Genomic DNA, 23,220 nt, shown 5'->3' on the forward strand with positions numbered 1-23,220 from the left:
TCTTGAATCAAGCAGGCAAACTGGAGAATTTGAAAACAGAAATGCAGAAGAATGAGGTGTCTGTTCTAGGTGTCAGCGAAGTGCGGTGGAAAGGACAAGGTGAAATAAGAAGAGGTGATTATACAGTATATTATTCCGGAGGTGAANAACGGGCTGAAAGAGGTGTGGCAATAGTGGTGCATAAAAGTGTAGTGAGGAGTGTTGTTAAGAAGATTGTTTGTAATGACAGAATTATTGCTCTGAAGTTAAAGGCGGAACCGGTAGATATACTGATTATGCAAGTGTACATGCCAACATCAGAGTATGAAGATGATGAAGTGGAAAAAGTATATGACACAATTGTAGAAATTGTTCAGGAAGATGGAAGAGGTGACACAAACAGCATCATATTAGGAGCCTGGAATAGCACTGTTGGAGATGAATCATATTAGAATATTGCTGGATCACATGGACTAGGAAGATGGAATCACAGGGGTCAAATGCTTAATGTTACCAACACTTGGTTCAAGAAGCCAAAGAGAAGACTTTACACATGGTAGGCACCTGGGGATTGGAGGCAGCATCAGCTGGACTACATCCTTGTGAAACATCGATTCGGAAACAGTGTGAAGGATGTGAAGACGGTGCCTGGGGCAGATATTGACTCTGACCACAACTTACTGGTTGTCAAGTTTCGAACCAGGTTGAAGAAAATTATAAGATTCCAAAAGCGCAGACCTAGATGGGATTTGGAAAAGTTATATGCTCAAAGACAAAGCGTGCAGGAGACCCTAGAAGAGAAACTCAGTGTAACTGAGAGTGAAAGCGGAAATGCTGAAGTGCAGTGGAACAATATTAAAAAAAATGCATGTTAGATACTATTAGTGAATTGGTTGGTAAAGTTGAGAAGATAGCAAGAAAACCATGGGTTACACAGGAGATGATGAGTAAAATGGAATAGCGAAGGAAATGGAAGAATGTAAACAATGAAGAAGGCACGAGGAAATACAGGAGACTGAGGAATGAATTGAAAAGAGCCATGGACAGGGCCAAAAAGGAATATCTTGAGAAGATATGTAATGAGATTATGGAATTTGAAAGGACAGGATGTTATGATTTGATGTACATGAAGACAAAAGAACTAGGATGGAAAGAGAATCATGGGATTCAAAATGTTGGCATCGAAGACTCCCAGGGGAATAGAATAGTAGATCAGAGGCAAGTGCTGAAAATTTGGGAAAATTATATTTCAGAACTATATGATCGACCTAATCGGCCAGAAACCTTAGAAGTTGAACCGGAAGAAGAAGTAGATACAGACGAGAAAGGACCATATATTTTACAAAGTGAGGTGGAAAAAGCTATCAAGGAAATGAGGAAGGGAAAGGCTACAGGAGATGATGATGTACCTGGAGATGTGCTCAAGTTACTGGGAGAAGGTGGTTTGAAAACACTGACAAAACTAATGAACACCATATATGAAAGTGGAGAGTGGCCCAAGGACTTTACAGAAGTTACAATGATTGCCTTAAAGAAAAAGACAAAAGCTACAAAATGCAGCGACCATCGCACAATAAGTCTTATTGCACATACAGCAAAGATAATAGCAAAGATACTTAAAAGAAGAATTGAAAGGAAAATAGAGGATGTACTTGGAGAAGATCAGTTTGGATTTAGAAGAGGAAAAGGAACCAGGGATGCAATTGGGATGATGAGAATTATAGCGGAACGAACTTTGGAGATAGATGAAGAACTGTGTGTTTGCTTCATAGACTGGCAGAAGGCATTTGACCGGGTAAACTGGACCAAATTAATGCAGATCCTGAAAGAAACAGGTATCGATTGGCATGAAAGAAGATTGATTAGCAAATTGTACATGGATCAGAAAGTTAGAGTACGACTGGACAGGGGGGAGACAGGAAGTGTGCAGATTGGAAGAGGAGTTCGACAAGGATGCTGTTTATCACCAATTCTGTTCAACTTGTACAGCGAATGCCTTACCAAGGAAGCTCTGGATGGGCTTGGAGACTTCAAATTAGGAGGGCAAATTATTCAAACTGTGAAATATGCAGATGACCTTGTGTTAATGGCTAAGGAAGAAACTGTGCTACAGGGCATGATTGATAGACTAATTGAAATTGGAAGGTGCTATGGCATGGAAATGAATGTGGAGAAAACAAAAGTAATGAAAATTTCGAGACAACCAACCGCAGTCACAATAAAGATAGACCAAAAACAACTGGAGAATGTGAAATGTTTTAAATATTTGGGTAGCTTGTTAACAGATGATGGAAGGTGTACTTGTGAAATTAAATCTAGAATTGCCATGGCAAAAGCTGCATTTAGGAAAAAGATGATGAATCTTTTTACCAGTAAATTGGGCTTAAATTTGAGAAAGAAACTAGTGAAATGCTACATTTGGAGCATGGCTTTGTATGTGGCTGAAACTTGGACACTTAGGGCAGTAGATCAGAAACACCTGGAAAGCTTCGAAATGTGGTGTTGGAGAAGGATGGAGAAGATCAGTTGGACCAATTATGTGAGAAATGAAGAAGTGTTATTTAGAGTCTGTGAGCAGAGGAATATCCTACATGAAATAAGAAAACGGAAGGCTAATTGGATTGGTCATATCTTACGCAGTAACTGCCTTCTAAAAGAAGTTACTGAAGGAAAGATAGAGGGGAGGATATAAGTGACCAGAAGACGAGGGAGAAGTCGTAAGAAGATGCTGGATGACCTTGGGGACAGAAGAGGATATTCTCATTTGAAGAAGAAAGCCGCATTAAGTGGAGGAACTGTTTTGGAAGAGACTGTGGACCTGTCGTCTGACAGATCACTGATGAATGAATGAATGATTCTAACAATTTTCTTTTGAAATGTAAATACCTTTTTACTGTCAGATGAATTACCCCAGAAAATTATTCCATACTTAATTAACGTTCCTTGAATGCCAAAAAAAAATGCAATCTAATTAATAAAATTTCATGATTTACACAGTCAAGAACCTTTGTCAAGTCACAGAATATTTCACCAACATGCATTTTTTGATTAATAGATTTCAACACACTGTCTGTTAACTTTTTCAATGGAAATTCCTTTCCTAAAGCCAAACTGTTCTGGGACTGGTATATTGTTACTCTGAAAATAATGGCTTAACCTATTGTGCATAACTTTTTCAAGTACTTTAGAGAAAGTAGTTAGCAGTGAAACTGGCCTGTAGTTTGACATACTAGTCTTGTCCCCTTTTTATAAAGTGGTCTTACTACTGAAATCTTAAGACGATCAGGAAAGATTCCTGTGGATAGTGAGTGATTACAGATGTGATTTAATGGGCTACTGATTAGAGATGCACAAACTTTTAAAATTTTACTTGTTATTCCATCATAATCCGAAGACTTTTTTGTTTTTACAGAATGTATTATACTTTTTATTTCAGTTTCAGTGGTTGGAATGGTTTTAATACCAGAGGATTTTCTAGGAAATACCTCTCTTAAGAACGAAATGACATTATCTCCCACTTCCTGATGCACGTTTAGATTTTCTGTAATTGTTAGAAAAAAAGTATTGAAGGCATCTGCAATTTCTACTGGGTCCTCAACTTTTTCATCATTTATAAGGAGAGATGGTATCTGTTCAGTCAGATGTGATTTTCCTGTTTCATGTTTTATTATATTCCAGGTTGTTTTTATCTGATTATTTGTTTTTCCTATAAGCCTACAGTAATGCTGCCTTTTAGCCTCTTTTATAACTCTACTCAGGATTTTGCAATACCTTATGTAGTATGCTCTCATGTAGGGATTATTACTGCTCCTGCTGTCTACATACAGACACCTTTTATGTTTACAGATATTTTTATTCCTTCTGTAATCCAGTGGTTTTTATTCTACTTATACTTTTATTCTGCATAGGAAAACTGGCTTCAAAGATATTTAGAAAANGATTTTCTAGGAAATACCTCTCTTAAGAACGAAATGACATTATCTCCCACTTCCTGATGCACGTTTAGATTTTCTGTAATTGTTAGAAAAAAAGTATTGAAGGCATCTGCAATTTCTACTGGGTCCTCAACTTTTTCATCATTTATAAGGAGAGATGGTATCTGTTCAGTCAGATGTGATTTTCCTGTTTCATGTTTTATTATATTCCAGGTTGTTTTTATCTGATTATTTGTTTTTCCTATAAGCCTACAGTAATGCTGCCTTTTAGCCTCTTTTATAACTCTACTCAGGATTTTGCAATACCTTATGTAGTATGCTCTCATGTAGGGATTATTACTGCTCCTGCTGTCTACATACAGACACCTTTTATGTTTACAGATATTTTTATTCCTTCTGTAATCCAGTGGTTTTTATTCTACTTATACTTTTATTCTGCATAGGAAAACTGGCTTCAAAGATATTTAGAAAAATATTGTGACGTTATTGCACTATGGAGGACATCCCCTCCCCCGCCAGGGGTGAAGTAACGACATCGGAGCGCTGTCACTACTACAGTAACAGGTCAATCAACACTCTGCCACCTTCCCTGCAGTGACTTACCAGGGGATGCCGCGGTTGCTATGCAGCAGTAAACAACTCTCGATAGCATTCCCAGCAACACCTGTAAACACAGCGACTAGGCAACAAGGAAGCGAGGCGCTTTCCCGTTGTCTGGTTGAGGGTTTATAAGAGAACTGCACTGTCTAAGGAGTCAGAATGTAGCAGCCGCCAAAGACAGCTGAAATATAGCAGCCGCCGGAGTCAGTTGCACTCTAGCATTCGCCGGAGGAAGTAATTGTGATACTGCCAATGGCAGTAATTGTATACATGTATGAGTGAATGGGGAATAAATTCGCTATATTCAATATGGCGTAAAGTTATTTGTCGCGTGTTATACACCCAACACGTGACAATATATAGAAAAGAGTTAAACTTATAATTTGTATCCTTATTTTTGAAAACAGGTTTCCACGTTTCATTTTCTAATAGATGTTGAAATTGAGCAATGGTTTCAATATTTATTTTTCTGGTTCTCTCTTTCAAGGGTGTTGAATTTACTTCCACAATAATATTATTTACTCTAAGAAATTGAGCATCATGGTCAGAAAGGCTGTTAACTATAGAAGATGTACAAGAAGAGCTTAACCTTGCATTATCTATAAAGATATTATCAATGGCTCTGCTTGAGGAATTTTGAACTCGTTGCAAAATTCACTGCGTGTGACAGATTGTATGTCCTTATTAAAGAGTTTACTTGTTTTTTCTGTTTTCATTTAAATAGTTTATGTTTATGTCTCCACAGATTATATGGATTGTGATAAAGGATATGTGCTACAAAATCAAGACAACGCCCATTAAATATATGAAGCTGAATTATGTGACCTCATATGAGACTTACTTGTTATTCCACTCTACTTGAAGACTCTGTTCCATCATATCACAAGACTTTTATCCAAGAGCTAGAATAAACATGAATCAACAACTAATCATGATATAGTATCATGAACTTCTAAGGCATGTGTAGGTAAAGCAGCAGAGAGCAAGTAATTGTATGAAAAACTGTTAGGAAAATCAAACCCAGTAAAATTATAATACCAGTACTGTTGTTAAAAAATTGTTTGCAAAACAGCTGTGAAAGAAGCTGCATAAGGATTATTCCAAAACATAATCTAATTTCCAGAATTTGTAATGCAATCCTGACACAGAACCAGCTCTATCACTGATAACAGTGTCTATATTCAAGCATTTTCTACATTCCAAACAGTGTAAATAACACAGTGGCACATAATTGGGTACTGAGAGTACATGCAAGCCTGAAATGCCATCCTGACAGTAATGCTCATTAAATGCAATTCAAAATCATGTTTTCATAATGAAATGTACCCTTACGAACGTCACATTTTAAGAATTTCTATGAAAACCAAGTAATTAATGTAACAGAAAATTATAATAGTTATGATAAGAAATAAATCAAAATGTGGACTATATGAACAGTAATAACACACAATGACTGAAAAATAATTCTTACAATATGCAATGTTTCAATCTTACAAATTATAAATCACTCCGTCCAATGTGACCGTAAGTTTTTTACTACATAAAAACTTAACACCCTTACATGCTTCGGTCTCTGTGGACCATCTTCAGAGGGCAAACATCACTACAAATAGGAAACCACTATCACATAATTTGTTTACACGCAAAGTACGTACACTTATATGTTACAACACACAGTACACAGAATAGAACATTTCATAAACACAGCAGTTTCCTGGGAATGTAAGTTTTAAAAAATTGTATAAAATTCCTTGATGCTAATTAAAAGTTTTTTAGATTGTCAATGATTAAAATTCGTAAACCATGCAGGCTCGTGTTCGAACACGACTCAACAGGGCTGATAGCACGCAACGTTACCAGTAGGGTATGGCGACAGTAGAAATTAAAAGGGGGACACACAATGGACCAATAACTGGTCTAAGTGCATGGGGAAACCCACCACCTCTAATAATACAATACAATACAATACACTACTACTTAACAATTATTTGTAATGAGAGCAATAAGAACTGGTGAACAGAAATTTTCATCATCTGCAGCTTTTAACATAAAAGTATAACTTAACATGCAAATATGTACATCATTGCATTCTTGCACCAAAGATAGTATAAGGTATGGAAATTCTTGTAGATTCCAGATTTCAAAACACAATATAAATTAATTATATACATACAGTTATATGACTATTATCCAGCTGACCAGGTACATGAGACAGCATGAAGAACAATTCCTTTAGGAATAAAATTACTTGATTGCTATTAGAAATAATGGCAGGATCTTTATAAATAGGTGTAAAGTTCCATCTGATCAGAATATCTTGTGCCTTTGATTTCAAAACTTTGAAAACATCACTGCCTTCCTCATAGGAAGCTGTTAGATACTGTGTGCAATGAACCCAATGGAGAAGTTCCAGCCAGGAAGGTAAGGCATCTAGCAACATACAGATAAAAGCAAAATATTACAAAAAATAACTGCTTGATTTATTAATATTCAATAACATGTTTTCACTCCAAAAAGTAAAAGTAAAGTAAAAGTGGAGCAATACAATGTATAAGAATTAGAAAAGTACTGTTTTCTAGAAAGTAACATCATGCAGTCGGCAGTTACAGTCAGGTAAAGTTCAGGAATGTTTCAGAGGAACATCAGCGAACTTCTATAGCACCACACAGCATTACATTCCAGAAGACACTATTCTTCATAGACTCCACTCAACATTTAAATCAACATTCAACATTTAAACATTTCTTCTGTGTACTTACCTAAACTGCACTTTGCACATGCGTTACTTGCAATGCTATATACTAACTGCACAGCTGCACCATTCTGAGATGCAGTAAAACTTGTTTGTAAGCAGTGCAACACCATGATAAATAGTTTCCTACATGCAGATTTTAAAAGAAAATCAAAGTGCTGCATATTCCTGCAAAAAAATATAGTAGTAGTAGTAGTAGTAGTAGTAGTAGTAGCAGCAGTAGCAGCAGCAGTAGTAGTAGTAGTACTGGAACAGCAGCTGCAGTACTAGTATGTATTTGGATTTATTTGTGGGTTACTTAAGAAACTTTCAGTACCTAGACTATAAAGCATCAAATGAATGGATGACAGATGAAAGATGATTTTGAAGGCAGCAGTCATGGCCTAATAAAAGAACAATCCCAGAATTTGCCTGGAGAGACTGAAGAAACAATGAAAAACCTCAGTCAGGATAGCTGATGGCTCAGCTGAGGTTTGAACTGAGCAGATCCAGAATATATGTGAAGAGTGCTACCACTATGTGGTGGTGGTGGTGGTGGTGGCGGCAGCAAGCAGTAACACTGATGTTAATGAGTACTATTATCTGGGATATGATGCTGTGTTGTGTGACAAAAGTTCAACTTCTACTAGAATGCACAGCTTCAGTCACCGCTACGTGAATCTCATAATCAACATCGGTAATGATCATCTACAACTAGCAGTAGTGACAAAATTGATGATCACTGTTCCTTTTATGTTTTAGTCCATAATCTACATCAGTGTTTTTCAACCGTTGGGCCACGGTCCAGTACTGGGACCTGGCATCAATTATACCAGGTCCATGTCTTATAGAAAAAAGAATTTACTGGGCCATGGCCTGACAAAGGTTGAGAACCACTGATCTACAACATCAAACCTATGTCCTATAAATTAACATAATCATGATTAACAGGGACACTAATGGAATGTAATACAGTGTCCATTGAAAGGTATCCATAATAAAATAATTATATCTCACAGAGCTTTCATTATACACATTTATGGGTTACACCACTACAAAGGGAAGCTATCAGAGTTTTTTCTGAGTATATAACTTTCACAATAAAGTTCCATGTGGGCTCCCCTGGTGGCACGACAAATATCCAGATGATATTCGACCTCGTTCCATGTTGCTTGAAGCATGTTTGGTGTTACGATAGCCACAGCATCCCTTATACGGGCATTCAGGTGTTTTAGATCATTGAACTTAACCTGGTAGACAATGTTCTTCACATAACCCCACAAGAAAATATTCAGTGGGGTTAAATCTGGCAGCCTAAGAGGCCAAGCGATTCATCCACTTCTGCCAATCTATCTCCCAACCATCACTCTATCCAAGTGATTCCTAATATGGTGGCAGAAATGTGGCAGTGTATGCACATAAGCCGGGCATGGAAAAAACTTCAAAAGAGTTCTTCCTTTCCGATGACATAAACCGGATATGCGTATGACAATTACTTCTTGAGATATGTTTTATTTTTGATACCGTTCATCTGGACATCCTATATGTTTTCCAACTGCATCTTACATCTCTAAATACAAAAATGAATATAATGACACCATTTCAAGCATCTGATGTATCACCTTCATCTATGATTCACTCAACTCATAGTGGCTTTTTCTCCATTACAACGTTAAATGACCTTATGTAATGAAATGCAGGTCTATGTTATGAGACAAAATTTGAGAATCATGATCTGGCCAACTTCAAGTATTAATTTTACATATACATCAACTAAATATGCAGACTTATTATAGTGGAATTTCATTTGAGCACTGCCCCCTATCTTATGTATCACCCAAGTGATTTTATAACCCCTTCACTATTCATAACATTCTCCTTTCTCAGGAACACAAACTCCTGATGGATGTTTTCAGGCAGAATGGCTACAATGACCAGCAGATCCACAGAGTCCTCAACCATCATCCAAATATCAGTCAGCCTGATGATAAACCAGACTCAGTCGCCTTCCTGCCCTATGGTGGGACTATATTCAACCGAATCAGCAGAGTGCTGTCCCAGCACAACGTCAGATCAGTGGGCCTGCCTCCCAAGAAATTATCTAGTTTCCTCCAGCTGGGCGAAGATAACCTGGGAATAAGGTCACCGGGTGTATACAGAGTCCCCTGTGAGTGCGGCAAGGTCTACATTGGGCACGAGCACACAAGGTTGAAAGAAAATCAGCGGCACATCCGTCTTGAACATCCAGACAAGTCAGCTGTGGCTGAACACAGCAACGACTTGGGACACTGCATTCAGCTTCACAATACCTCCGTCCTCACTACAAAGACCCAATACGTGGACTGGATCATTAGGGAGGCCACTGAGATTGAGCTGCATCCCAACAATATGAACAGAGGTGGGGTTTTGTCTCAGCAAGTCACGGACACCTCTCATCTCCTCCCTCAAGAAACCTCCAGAACACGATACCAGATCCACATGGCTACGCAGGTCGATACACAGCCAGCAGCTTAGCCCCGAGGCTACTGGGTCAATGCTCTCCTGGCAAACCTACCTTTCCCTCCCTGACACAATTCTATACCTGCTCTGGCCCGCTACTTGCTGGTTCATCTCCACACACCCTTCCCCCCCTTTCTTTATTTCCCATATGGCCTACTCTCCCTCCCTTCCTGTTCTTATATAGCTGGGTGTTTTCAACTGGTCATTTAGTCTGCAGCCACCTGCTCACAGTGGTTCCTTGCTTGCAAATTTTTCTTTCTTCTTTCTTCTACCCCGAAAATGGAGGTGGTACGTTCCTCCGAAACATCAGTTTATACTATGTCTACATGGTGCCACATCCCAGAAGACGGTATTCTTCACCAAGGTTTAATTTTCGCATACACAATGTGCCACAGCGACAACTACATTATATACCTACCAGTCAATATGACAGCAACCAGTCAAAACATTTTGTGACATGACAGCTGAAAGCCAGAATAGTGGAGTCAGAGTAGATGTTCACTGCTAGGAAACAACTTGGTAAACAGGTTTCCATGGCAACAAATAAGCAACAATCGAGGCATCGTTGAGCTATAACAATGGAATCGGTGTTTTCTGTTGGATCCACCCCAATGCTATATAATGAGGATCCCACGCCAGCTGAGAGAATAACTAAAGGAGTCCCTTAAGACGGCAGTAGAAGATGATTGAGAAAAGATGGCAACTGAGAGTTAGCTGAAAGTCTGCCTGTGTAGAGAAGACTTGGCATGTCATTTGTAGACTTTATGTGTACTGTAGTTACAGTGAGACTGTTACAAAAATGTTGCCAGGATATGACTAATGGAGACTGAGAACCCTAGTGTGAGTGTGCAACATTGAACTATAAAGTGCGTAGATCAGCGAAAGCGCTGTAGCATTTGTAGTTACGAGGTGAGTGCATTAAGTGGTCAATAAACCCAATATCCAATCCAAACCCCAGCTAATAATCACAAATACATATGACAATATATAAAACAAAATTGAATAATTAGTTTTAGAAAATATGGAACAACTCTTTATGTTTTAAGTGCATGCTCTCAAAGTTTTTGAGGACAAGTTTTCTTTGCAGACATCCAAAGAGTATATTCAGGTTCAATCCAGGTATGGCAAAGATGCCTAATGTGGCTGTCACTACACCTCTGGCAATTCTCTCATAGATGTCTCACATCAAAAATTTTCTTGGGATTCAGAATATTTTTTCACACATCCACACATGAAAAAATTCAATGACGTGAGAGACTGACTGCCTGAAAGAAAGATTATAGGTTCACTTCTTCCAATCATGTGATCAGAAATCCAAGCATGAAGATAAAGGAGAACACGAAGACTGAATTACAGTAGGGTCCTTGACTACAAAACAACTGCAGCTGAATTGAATCTGAGGTTCTGATAGTCACAGCATGCAGGATACTACCCTCTGGGTCATAATTCTATGTAGTTTCGTAGCAGTTCACTAGCATTTAAGAGGAATGTACTGCCTCCATCTTCAGAGCAAAACAGTAAGCTACCTCGCTGATTTCTTGCTTTGCTTACTCTGTGACCCAGATGATGGAGTGGTATGTCCCTCCGGAATATCAGTGGACTTCTACTGAAGTACATGAAGTTACAACCTGAAAGAACATACTCTTCAATTGCAGCTGCATTTTCACTTTCACACTTAAATTCATTTGTGGGAAAACAAAATTTGTGTCATTGAATTTTTGTAACAAACTGAACATAATTTTGAATGTTAAAACTAGAAGTTTGTCACTGACCTTGTACTATCTGGTACTGCAAGGAATAATATTCCAGGTGTAAACAGTTGTCTCACAATCTGAATGACAATACAGTAGAACTTGGTTATAACGTCATCAAAGGGACCTAAAAATAGTGTCATTATAAACGAATGTCGTTGTAACCGAAATGGGCACTTCCACAGTAGCCTTATGTTAGGCACGTAAAAATCTACCAAAAACCGAGTTAAAATGTTGCATTTTTTAGTGAAATACGTAGTTAAGTACAGACTAACGTAACATTAACGTGGAATTGCCCAAATGTGTAATATCAAAGACATATTACAGCGCTTTTCACTGACAATACACACCGCACTAATACTGTATATTAAAGGTAGGCCTACTCACCAAATTACAGTAGATTACATCAATTGTTGTGCCTTACTGTACCTAGATACGAGTACAGTAATCAGTTATCTTCATCTGTTTCCTGTTACTTGCCCAATACACACTTTCTAAATTACGTTCAATGTCCATATCAGAGAAATTCAGGAATGAAAATGACGTTACATACGAGGTTGATGCATTTGTGCATGTCGTACTAAGCAAGGTATAAAAACAGTTGCTTTATGAGGAATTAGTTCGTACCATTGAATATTTGACGCAATAGACAAGGTGTCGCAGAAACCGATGTTGCTATAACCAAGTTTTACTGTATTTGGTTCTCAGAGCATTTCTTAATTGCTACTTCAGTGATGAAGCTTCTTACAATATCCAGTCTTCCATGTTTATTTCCCTATAGGTTTCCAAAGACCTCGTATGAATAAAAAATTGCATGATGCTCAAGCCTGGCTATGAACTGTTTCTCTGTATGTATATAATAAGATCGTGAGTGGAAGTGGGTTAGAATATTTCCACTGCAACCCTGTGAGTCATAGGTGACAGAAAGCAAACCTGATGCCTTGGGGTATAACTGGGCCACCCTGTCACTGGAGGACATAATTACAAAGACCTGATCCTCCAGGTTGGGAGTTGGACACAAGACTGAAAACTTTTCTCTGTAGAAATTTCCTGTTACAAAATCCAAAGAAATGAAAATTGGATGGTCTAATTCACAACAGAACAGACAAGTCTGGCACAATCTTGTAAGGAAAGCTATGATTAAAAAAAGCACTGTTATACTGCTGCTGCTGCTGCTGCTGATGTACGTAAGTGTCACTAGATAAAATAATGCTTGGATACAATTCCCCCATCAACAAACTAAATTGCATCATAATGTCAACCAAACAAGGCATGAGATTATGATAAACAGTGTCACTATGAAGTTAAAATATGAAGCACATCACTGAAACACCAAGATCACCAACGGAATGTGAGCTTACATGTGCAGACTAACTAAAAACACTTCATCAACAAAACCTTACCTCATAAAACTGCAGAGAAGTGAAAAATTTTCCAACTCAATGGCTTTATGGGCCATTTCTAAGAGCCCTTCTTCAACAGGTAACTGTAATAGGAGTGTCAATTTTCTCACTTTGCAGTAAATGTCAAATGGATCATCTGTTGTACTCAAAATATTGTGTATACATTCCTTTAATATTTTAGAACATGCCTGGACATGACTGTAATCTTTCAGTGATACTCTTTTCCCAAACTCCAAATGAAGCAAATGCATGTATCTAACTTCTTGAAGTGGGATATCATCGAGAAATTTATCACCAACGATGCAAGCAGCCTTTGAAAGTCTTGAACCTAGGGAGCCCAATGCCTCCATATATGAGGTACAAACATCCTGATGCAAACAGTTCTGGAGGTAACTGTGAGCCCTGAAAACTATCCTCTGGCAGCATTTAATGATCAGCTCAGCCTTCAGGCTATCCAGTACCTCCAATGCTTGCTTCTGTTTCCCTGCTTCCAGATAGTGTTGAATGCAAATAATGTAAGTCTCTTCTAACAACTTTGTACTTATATTGGCAAATTTCAAAGCATCTTGCACCATGCTGTCACTGCCCTTTTTGAAGATTAACTGAATATGATGAATTAAGCCAAAGAGCTAGAAAAGAAATTAGAAGTAAATTCAATTTAAATTTTACATAACATTTCAGATTAATGAGTTTTTGGACTTTATTCACAGCCTATTATTCTGAGGGAACACAACTTTTCAAAAACAGGATCTGTTTTCTTCCTCAGGAGAGGGTGGAAACCAGCTACTCTGCTGAGTCTGTTATAATTAGCTACCCTCAATCACTGAAAAACATAAGCCAGTCAGCCATTAAAATTAGATGTAAAGTCACCATTTAAGTACACAAGACTGCATCACCAAAATAAAATCTTAAGTGCCCACATGCTAGCTAACAAAATCAAAACTAAAACAAGAAATACTCCATACCATCAACATAGAGCCATACAACAAGAAATGGTCAGAAATAGGAAAACTTTGTGAAATTAACAGCAAGAAACCCAGAAAAGAAGCTGTTGCAAATTTTTGATTGAATACAGGACATGACTGCCTTGCAGCACATCTTTGTAAGATAGGAATATATAATACAGATGAATGTACACTGTGCAACTTGCCAGGATCATCTATGGGAAAATAACACCTCCTTCAATGCCCTAATCTTAACAAGGAGATTCAACAAAGCAAGAACTTGAGTGCTATCTACTGGGAAGCAAGAAGCAAAATGGGTTAAATGATCCCCAATTCAGCCATTGGAAACCAAACAACCAACTTTAGAATTTGTATGTAAGCTGAAAGTATCCCTGGGCTTTAATAAATTAACACATTCAGGACCGGAGGGGCCAATTGGCCCTCTACGTTTCTATAGCGTTGCGGACCGGGCGGGCCAATTGGCCCTTTTCTGATGCGTTATGTTGCAACTGACTATATCTCGCTGTGTGGGCATGTTGCATCATAACTACTGCGTAGTTGACCTCAGGAATGTTTGCTAGCTTAGCCAGTAACATGATCACGTTCATTTCCTGTCACACCCTAAAGAAAAAAGCCTTTGTTCGAGTCCAAGCTTCCACGTATGAACCAGGAAGTGAGCAGTGCAACATGGATCAGAGATGAAAGCAGTTGCAGGCGAAGCGTTCTCTTGGAGAACAAGAAATATTAGATTTGTTCTCCGATGAGCTATCAGATTTGCCAACTGCTTCATCTTCTGATAGCGAGGCCAGCCTCAGTGAAAGTGAAAGTGACAGTGACAGGGGCCACAGGGCCCCCCAAAATATTGTGTCCAGTGAAAGTGAGAGCTCCGATGAAAGTTTCCAGAGATATCACATGTGCAAGCACTTCTAGGAGCTCTGGTAAGTGTTCTCCAAAAATTTTAGTTCATAAAATTAATTAGGAGATTTTATATTAATTTTTAAAGTGAACAGTGCACAAGTTAGGGTGCTAGGCTTAAAAACCCCGGTCCCCAGGATGATTTAAATATTTAAACAACCGGTCCGCAATGTGTTAAAAACCACACTATGAAGACAACATTGAAGGGTAGAGGAATAGTTCCACCTCAGCTCTAGAAGCAGGTAAGTGGCCAGCTTCACACCCCTGCCACTTCACCCCCAGGCAAAAAGCCCTGGTATCCACTGTATAGGATGCTGGGTGGGCACCAGAGCCAGCCTGAACATTACAGAGAAGAGAAAATTCTCTTTTGCCTGATGGGAATTGAACCCTGACCCCTTGGTTGTCCAGCCTCTAGCTTAGTCACTAAACTGACTGAGCTATCCCTGCTCCTATGAATAAAAATTTAAATTGTCAAAACCATATTTTTCAAGTTAAAACATTATATTAAAGTTTGCTGATGTGAACCATTATTAAACGCATCATTCTTGAAAGCTAGTGTCAAACCATAATGTGTATTCATGCCTCATGCTTGTTCCTTACAATGTCAGCAGGGTGACTTTCAGCATTGCTGCGTGGTTCTTGTGAGGTGAAGTGTTAGACTGTTGGACAGTCAACTTCATAAATCGTAAAGTTTCCTTTAATATCTGATACCCCCCTGAAGTAGGTCATTTAAGACTGATACAAGCCAATGTATCAGTAGCATTTAATCAGCATTAAGAAATTAAGTGGATATACTTAGATGGTGACTTCACACCTTAGTTTAATATACAACATATTGTACATTGACAGAATGAACCCAATCCAACTTGGTCAACTATGAGGGCCGTACTGAAAGTCATAAGCAACAATTTTTTGTAAAGTAACATGCTTTATTATTGACAAACCAAATACACCACCTCAATCTACAGACCTTTCTTTATTTTTCCACATAATCATCACTTCTTTGTACACATTTCCCCCAGCGTTCTGGGAGTTTGAAAATTCCCCTCCTGTAAAATTCCATTCCAGCCATCCAAAGACACTGACGCACTGTTTTCTGAATTCCTCCCTTGTCTCAAAACGTTGTCCACGCAACTGATCCTTCACAAATCCGAAAAGATGCTAGTCGGAGGGTGCCAGATCAGGGCTATAGGAGGGGTGTGGAAGAACTTCCCACCCCATCTTTGCAATTGCTTCCAATGTGAGGCGAGCGGCGTGGGGGCGAGCGCTGTCATGCAGGATGATGATGTTTCGTCCCGGACGTTTATCGCGCAATGCACGATGGAGCTTGTGCGTCTGGACATAACGAGCTGCACTGATGGTTTGCCCAGGTTCCAGGAATTCAGCCAGAATAAACCCCTCTGCATCTCAGAAGACTGTGCCCATCACCTTCGCAGCTGATGCCACTGCCTTTGCCTTCTTTTTTGATAGAGAATGCAAATGATGCCATTCCATACTCTGCCGTTTCGTTTCAGGCTCAAAATGGTGAAACCGGCTTTCGTCACTTGTCACAATACAGAGCAAAAAATCATCGCCTTCATGTTGATATCTCTGCAGCAGTTCTGAGGTGATGGCTTTTCACTGACTTTTGTGATCTTCGGTCAATAACCGTGGGACCCAACGAGCACAAACTTTCCTATAGCCAAAACTTTCAATCATCTCCTGTACTGCACTGTGCCCTATTCCAAGTTTTCGGGCTATTGTGTCCACAGTCACATGCCTGTCATCTTCAATGATCTCATCCACTCTTTCCTTGTTGCATTCAGCTGAGGCTGTTCAAGGACGACTGCTCCGAGGTTCATCTTTGATGCTGGTGTTCCCATCTTTAAAATGTTTCACCCATCTTCGAACACTGCTCACACCCATGCACACACTTCCATAAGCACGCTGAAGTCTCTAGTGAATTTCTGCAGCAGGGATTTCCTCTTTCACAAGAAATTCTATGACAGCACACTGGCGAAACGACATATGGTTGTCGGTCATTTTGTTAGGAGTGATACTGGTCATGAGATGCAAGCTATTGACGTCACAAGACACTCAAGGTTAACACAACAGCTGGTTCCACCTACCATACTCTCTTTCTTCTGCTGTTCCCAGGTTGCATGCAAAAAAAAGTTGCTCAGGACTTTCGGTACGACCTATATCTATATCTAAATACACATCTAGAATAAGGTTTTGTCAACAGGAGATAATAAACCTGAATTCTGCAAGCTGAAATTAACAGTAGATATAGGAAACAATGAATGAGACTTCACAAATTGTCTAAAAAAGCCAATCAGCCAGCCTAACTTGGAAATGTAACGCACATGGAGCCTGCTTCGCAGCAACAAGGTTACCAATTTACAGAGAATATCAGCATGATGTGGTAGGCTTTCAAAATTACGATTTTTGTTTGAGTGTTCCTTCCTTCAACTATTCGTAGGTGAGTGTCATATAGCCTGCAAATTTCAATTTTCTTCTGTATCACGAGTTTTTTGGGTTAGGTATGCAGTTTGGTTTCATGGATTTCTTTTCTACTTCCTTTCCCGTCTTAGTTTTAGGTGTTCAGAGATATTTCCACAATTTTTATGCTATATTTTCTCATTATTTCCTGTCGAGAAACCCTAGTCCAAGGAGCAAGCACAGGTGTAAAAAAAAACAGATCCTAGGTTCATATATGATGTAGCAGACAGACAGGTTATCTGTGACTGAAAGTATATACATCTATCTAACCGATCCAACTGGATTAGGTGCCTTCCTGCCCACTAATATAAGAATATGAAAATGTCCAGCTTCTGCAGTTTGTGTTCTTCAACAATATCAGATGAATAAAAAGTCCAGAAAGTCAATAATCCCAAGTGTAATACACCACTGTTAGAAACCTAAAGAATTGATTTACACAACATATTACAATAAGATAATTAGAGGAATATGCCAACAGATAGAAAACCCAAATACTTTCAGACTATACAGTATACATGTGCGAGTCCTGAATTTTCAAGACTTCAATGCAAACTGCTTCTGGCTTGTTATTTGACCATGTAGATGGAGACAACGTGTTCCTCTGAATCATCTATTTAGTTTCATTGGATTACACAGCATTCTATCCCAGAAGACAGAATTCTTCATTCATAATGAAGTTTAATACCAGATAAACATATCTGTAGAACCCACTTAGAAACATACAGTTCCTCAAAACTCTTCATCACTTAACTACATCCTTCTTGTCTGTAAGCTATTCATACTATTGTCATGCTCTGGCCATCCACATTACAATATGTTCTGAAGTTGTGTACTTCCATCTGTGACTCATGCTTCAGTGTAGATAAAATCTACATACTTACACTGCAATTTTCCACTGAGAGTTTTGTGAAACCATACTTCTTTTGAACTATTTTCACTTCCATCATTTTTTGTTCATGTCTAACCAAACCAATCATAGGATGATCTACTTCCAGGCCCTGTCTAGCAATACATTCCACAGTTGAACTCCATGGGACAGGAGCCATTTTAAGCACTGATATTATACATTTTATGCGCACCTATGAAAAACAAATGCAATATTTAGTTATTTATGATAACCAAAGCACAAAGCTATAACAACTAAATGAGAAATAGGATGATTATGGATTTATAAGAGACAACCTGAACTGCTACACCTCTTAATACATGAATAAGTAGTGAAAGTTCATAAAGTGCAATTAATTTAATAGAAGTAAACATTATAAAGGATTATTATGCAGAATTTTATCAACTATTGTACTGTGGGCTGTATGTCCTTCTGTACAATCTGGGTAATCCAGTGAAGTATGATGTAGTGTGTGAGATGAGATGTGTCATGGTGGACATAGGGTCCACAATACAACAGCTGATAAAATTCCATGTAACCAACAATAGAAATAAAGGCCATTATTATATACCTCTATCTACTAACAGGATTTTTTAACTTATTTTAACTTGTTTTAACAAATTATTCTTAATATTCACAACTTCTCTTAAGTGTATTAACTATTTAGTCTAAATTATCATAACTATAATTCCCTTTATGACACTATAATGACAACCCATGCTCAACAATAACATATGAGTATGTAAAGTGTCTTCTTCATAGTGTTGGCTGTACCTTCTGATGATGGCAAAGAATGGCCAAAACATATAAAGGCAAGATTTCTTACTCCTATTAAAGTGATTACCTTGATAAACTTCTGTTACTTATTCATGTATGATTATGAATATTTATGAGGACTTGGAAAGAACCAGTCACTTATTTTTAAAATACTAAAACAGGCTTCACACCCCAAAACTGAAAATAGCCATAAAAACTCCACCCCAGAACTGAATCTTGATTGGAGGTCTGTCAACAATGTATTCAATGGCTTGCCTTAACTTGCATAAGAACTCATAAAAATTTGATCTGAATTAAAAAAAAAAATCAACAATATCCCATTAATAATTAAATTGTGAATTTATTGTTTAACTACATGAAAGACATAACCACAGTAAACAATATTTCATTAATGTTGTGTAAATATTTAAAAGATCCCAATCAAGTTCCTTTGAGATTCATTCGGCTGCCTGTGAAATAAATACATGCAAGTTTGCAAAATTCTAACTGCTGTGGTAATTAGTGTTGTATCTGCATGTTTGGTAACAATACATTTTAAACTACAATTTCCATTTTATTATAACAAAAATACCTATGCATTGACACTACACTACTGAAAATATCATTTATATAAATGGCAAAATCATTAATGTGATAATTTATTCTGTAATAATTACATCAACCCTATAGAGCTGCTTCTTACAAGACACTGAAGCTTTACCCCACTGCTGGCTTAAGCATGTGAAAACAGTTAGTTCTAAAATACCAACTCCCAGATAAAGTGATCTCAAGTTCTGAAGCATCTTCTGCAAACTCATGGACGAAAGGCTAACTTTTTGGTGCTCTTACAGTTAAACTTGTGTATGAGATGGGAATAACATATTTGAAGAATGTGAAGAAAACAGACTTCTATCATGTAATAGAAATCCACATATATGACATTTGGTAGCCTTGTCATCAACACTCTCTCTTCAGATTATTACACTGCCTAGACCAAACCCCAAGAACTTAAAATATGAGCAACATTAAAGATCTGGGTAGCTAAGAGAAATACATTCAAAACTTCAAATGCATGATATAATCTAACAATGAAAACTTTGCACCCATCACCCAAGGAGACTGGGTACACATCTGTGGATACATGAAATGCACTGAAGCCAAGTATGGGAAGAATGAAATCCAAACTGTTGCAGGCCAAGATGTTCTTTTCACACGGGATGCAACAGTGGTTGCAGCAGATCTAACATTATGGACACTGCATATAAAAATAAACAAGTGAACAAATGCAATTGGAGCAACTGAGTAAAAACAAATGCAAATTACTCTCAAAGGCATGCACTTTCTTCGCTCGCTCGGAAGCTGGGATCGTGGGTTCGAATCCCACTCAGGGCATGGATGTTTGTGTGTGTTTTTCTGTGTTTGTGTACAGGTAGAGGCCTTGCGAAGAGCTGATCACCTGCCCAAGGAGTCCTACCATATGTTTAAGATCTAGTAAAAACGAAGTGAAATGGAGAGTTTCATGGAGGTAGGCCTAGGCCCACATGAGGGCTGCAGCACCAATGAAAAAAAAAGGTCAGTGTTTTCCATCAGCTCTGTGGCTACTCTGTAGGCATGTACCAATGTTCTTGCGACCAACTTCCGAATGTTCCTGCAATATTTTTGTCTTTCTTTCCCTTTCCTTCCACTCTTACTCTGTCCAAGAACCATCACATAGTAACAGATAAGTACTAGTCCTAGGAAAAAAGTACAGGTTCATTTAGACTGAGTGAAACAGCATCAAAAATTTTTATAAATATGAACAACAAATCCTTAATTACAAGTTACAAATTTAACAGTACAGACCAAGCTTCATAAATCTGCTGCAAATGCCACAGAAGTTGCACTGATAGACAAGACAGTCAGAGAAAGAAGCTACTAAAAGGCAACGTTGTTCCTGTGCTTAACTAATTAAGCACTATGCCATAAAGGCATATGGGGGAATGGCTGTATAGATCCACATTTTCTTGACCTCAGCACTAGTTGGAAGTGAGTGGTCAGCTTCAAACCCCATATGCTTTACCCCTGGGGAAAGAGCCCCCAGTATCCATTGGATAAGAGGCTGGGTGAGCCCCAGAGACTGTCTGGATGACGTGGAGAAAATTCTTGACCCTACCAGGACTCAAACTCCAACACCTTGATCATCTAGCCCACAGCCAGTCGCTGTACCGACTAGGGAAAGAAACTAGTAATGATCATAGAAAAAACTGCTCATCACAAAGAACTAGAAAACCTGTAATGCAAAAGTATTTAATAGTGGCAGTTCAGAATTATCACACAATAATGACTTTTTATGTTGGTGCCTTTACCACAGAGCTATTACCACAATGTTTGTAGGAACATCTGAATATAAGCAGAGGCACTTTGCTGTTTACAGAAAGGGACATAGACATCAGGTTTGTCACAGACAATCTACCTCTAACCACAGAAATGGTAACATCATTTAAGCATATATGCTGAACCCAACTTCCTCTACATTTCAATGCAATTGGCAATACCGCTGCAGGCAGTGAGTAGCACAGTACACCTTCAAAACAGCATTCTCAAAGTCCCACAACAAGAGGAGAACATTCCTGAGATTTGGAATGATCAGTAAAGTAATAATAGCAACAGCTGAGAGTAGACTGTATAATATCTATACTGATGGAAGAGTGAGACAAGTCAAACAATGGAGACTATTCAATTTCTTTCAATTTTGTGAAGTTCCCATATAAAAGCAGATTTGGTGCAAGAAATAACCAGTTAACACTTCCCTTAACAGGTCATACTGTAACATAGAGTTATAATTTATTATCGGCTGTCACCACAATTTGTGTATAACTTTATATATTATTTTACAACATGCTTTGCCTCTCTATGGCCATCATCAGGTAGAATATTTGCACTCACCCCCTACTTTTGTGCTATTTTCCCCTACACTGGGCAAGTTGTTCACACACAATATGAAGATGAAATGCAATATTCCTAAGTCATCATAATATTTGTACCTCAAGGTTATGGATGCACGGTATGATAGCAGCAACAGTGTCTTCCCAAGGTGCTTCTGCATAGTAGTACCACCAACCTGCTGAGCGGCTGAGAATACCATGCATACATTCAGACAGTACTGTGTCCGATACCAAACCATTATCCAACATGAACTTGCTGAGAAAATTAATCACCAATGGTTTGATGTCATCAGGGGCTACCTTTTCCAGTAAAATGTTTACCACCTCACTCTTCTCACTCTGTAACACACAATTTTCAATACAGGCAATATAAAATATTAGCCTCTTTTATTATTTTTACTCAGTTGGCCTGATACAGATATATTAATTAATCTCTTAATCTACTAAAGTATATTTCAAACTTCATTCTGCAGAATCCTGAGGACCTCCAAAGAAGTCATACGGGTTTCACAAGAAAAACTGTCTAGTATAGACAAACTGGTTCTTGCATTCCCATTTTCATATGAAAAACACAAGCATAACAGTGAGGCAATTATTCAGTCAGTCAGTCATTCTAGAAAATACATAAAAGTAGCTACGATCAGTATTACTTTTGTGTACATGTATGCATTAGGCAGTCAATAACAAGGTGATTGATACTGTACATCTGATATTTGTCTCACAACAAAGTCAGAAAGGGTCCACATGAGAATCCCTAACCCAACATTTGTGCCCATTCTTTCAACCACCACAGTCTTGCTCATGCTGTCCCTGAGTGCCAGTCAACCCATTTAATCAACGTGAGATCCATTGATTTACCTGAGACCTGGCACCCTTAAGACAAATTATAACCACTGTTATTGGGTGTTATTTTGTTATTTATTTCTACAGTCTGATGGGTAGTGTCAATGTCGAAGATTTGATCTCCTTAACAATATCAAACATAAATTAAAACCACAAAGCCTCTAGTTGTGTAAACTTTCCCACTCGCCTATCCCTTCTTCTGCCTTAAAACCTTACCTTATCTTGTGTATGGTCTCACATACTTTCAATCTTTGGTCTATCCTCAAACTGGAAAGCTGAGTTTTATATTTAATAAAAATTTGAGCTATGTTAATTTTGTTTTTTTGTTTTTTGTTTTTTTGACAGAAAAACAAGAAAAACTGTTTCAAAATACATATTTTTGTCCTTGTTACTTTCCTGGTACTCAACCATCACTCCATATTCAAAATATTTATTATCAGTTCTGTATTACGATTTTGGATCCTTCTCCATTTATTTATATACAAATGTCTTTACAAAATACTTTATTGCACATTTCTTATAGTGTAAGAGCAGTACCATGTCTAATGACTGGAAAAACGTTAAACCAATCTG

General features: G+C 38.1%; 1 protein-coding gene across 3 annotated transcripts in view; it reads right to left on the minus strand.

Annotated features, from left to right (window-relative positions):
- LOC111870713 (kinetochore-associated protein 1) overlaps positions 1-23,220 on the minus strand; it is a 91,778-nt gene that overhangs the window by 27,601 nt on the left and 40,957 nt on the right. For all 3 annotated transcript variants that reach the window (XM_023863208.2, XM_023863207.2, XM_023863210.2), the window contains exons 13-17: positions 21,904-22,143; positions 18,120-18,317; positions 12,899-13,527; positions 7,274-7,434; positions 6,688-6,944 (exon numbers count right to left, since the gene is read on the minus strand). In XM_023863208.2, coding sequence (XP_023718976.1) covers positions 6,688-6,944; positions 7,274-7,434; positions 12,899-13,527; positions 18,120-18,317; positions 21,904-22,143 — 1,485 coding nt within the window. The remainder of the gene's footprint in view (positions 1-6,687; positions 6,945-7,273; positions 7,435-12,898; positions 13,528-18,119; positions 18,318-21,903; positions 22,144-23,220) is intronic.

Source organism: Cryptotermes secundus, unplaced genomic scaffold (genome assembly GCF_002891405.2).
Source record: "Cryptotermes secundus unplaced genomic scaffold, Csec_1.0 scaffold59, whole genome shotgun sequence".
NCBI lineage: Eukaryota > Metazoa > Arthropoda > Insecta > Blattodea > Kalotermitidae > Cryptotermes > Cryptotermes secundus.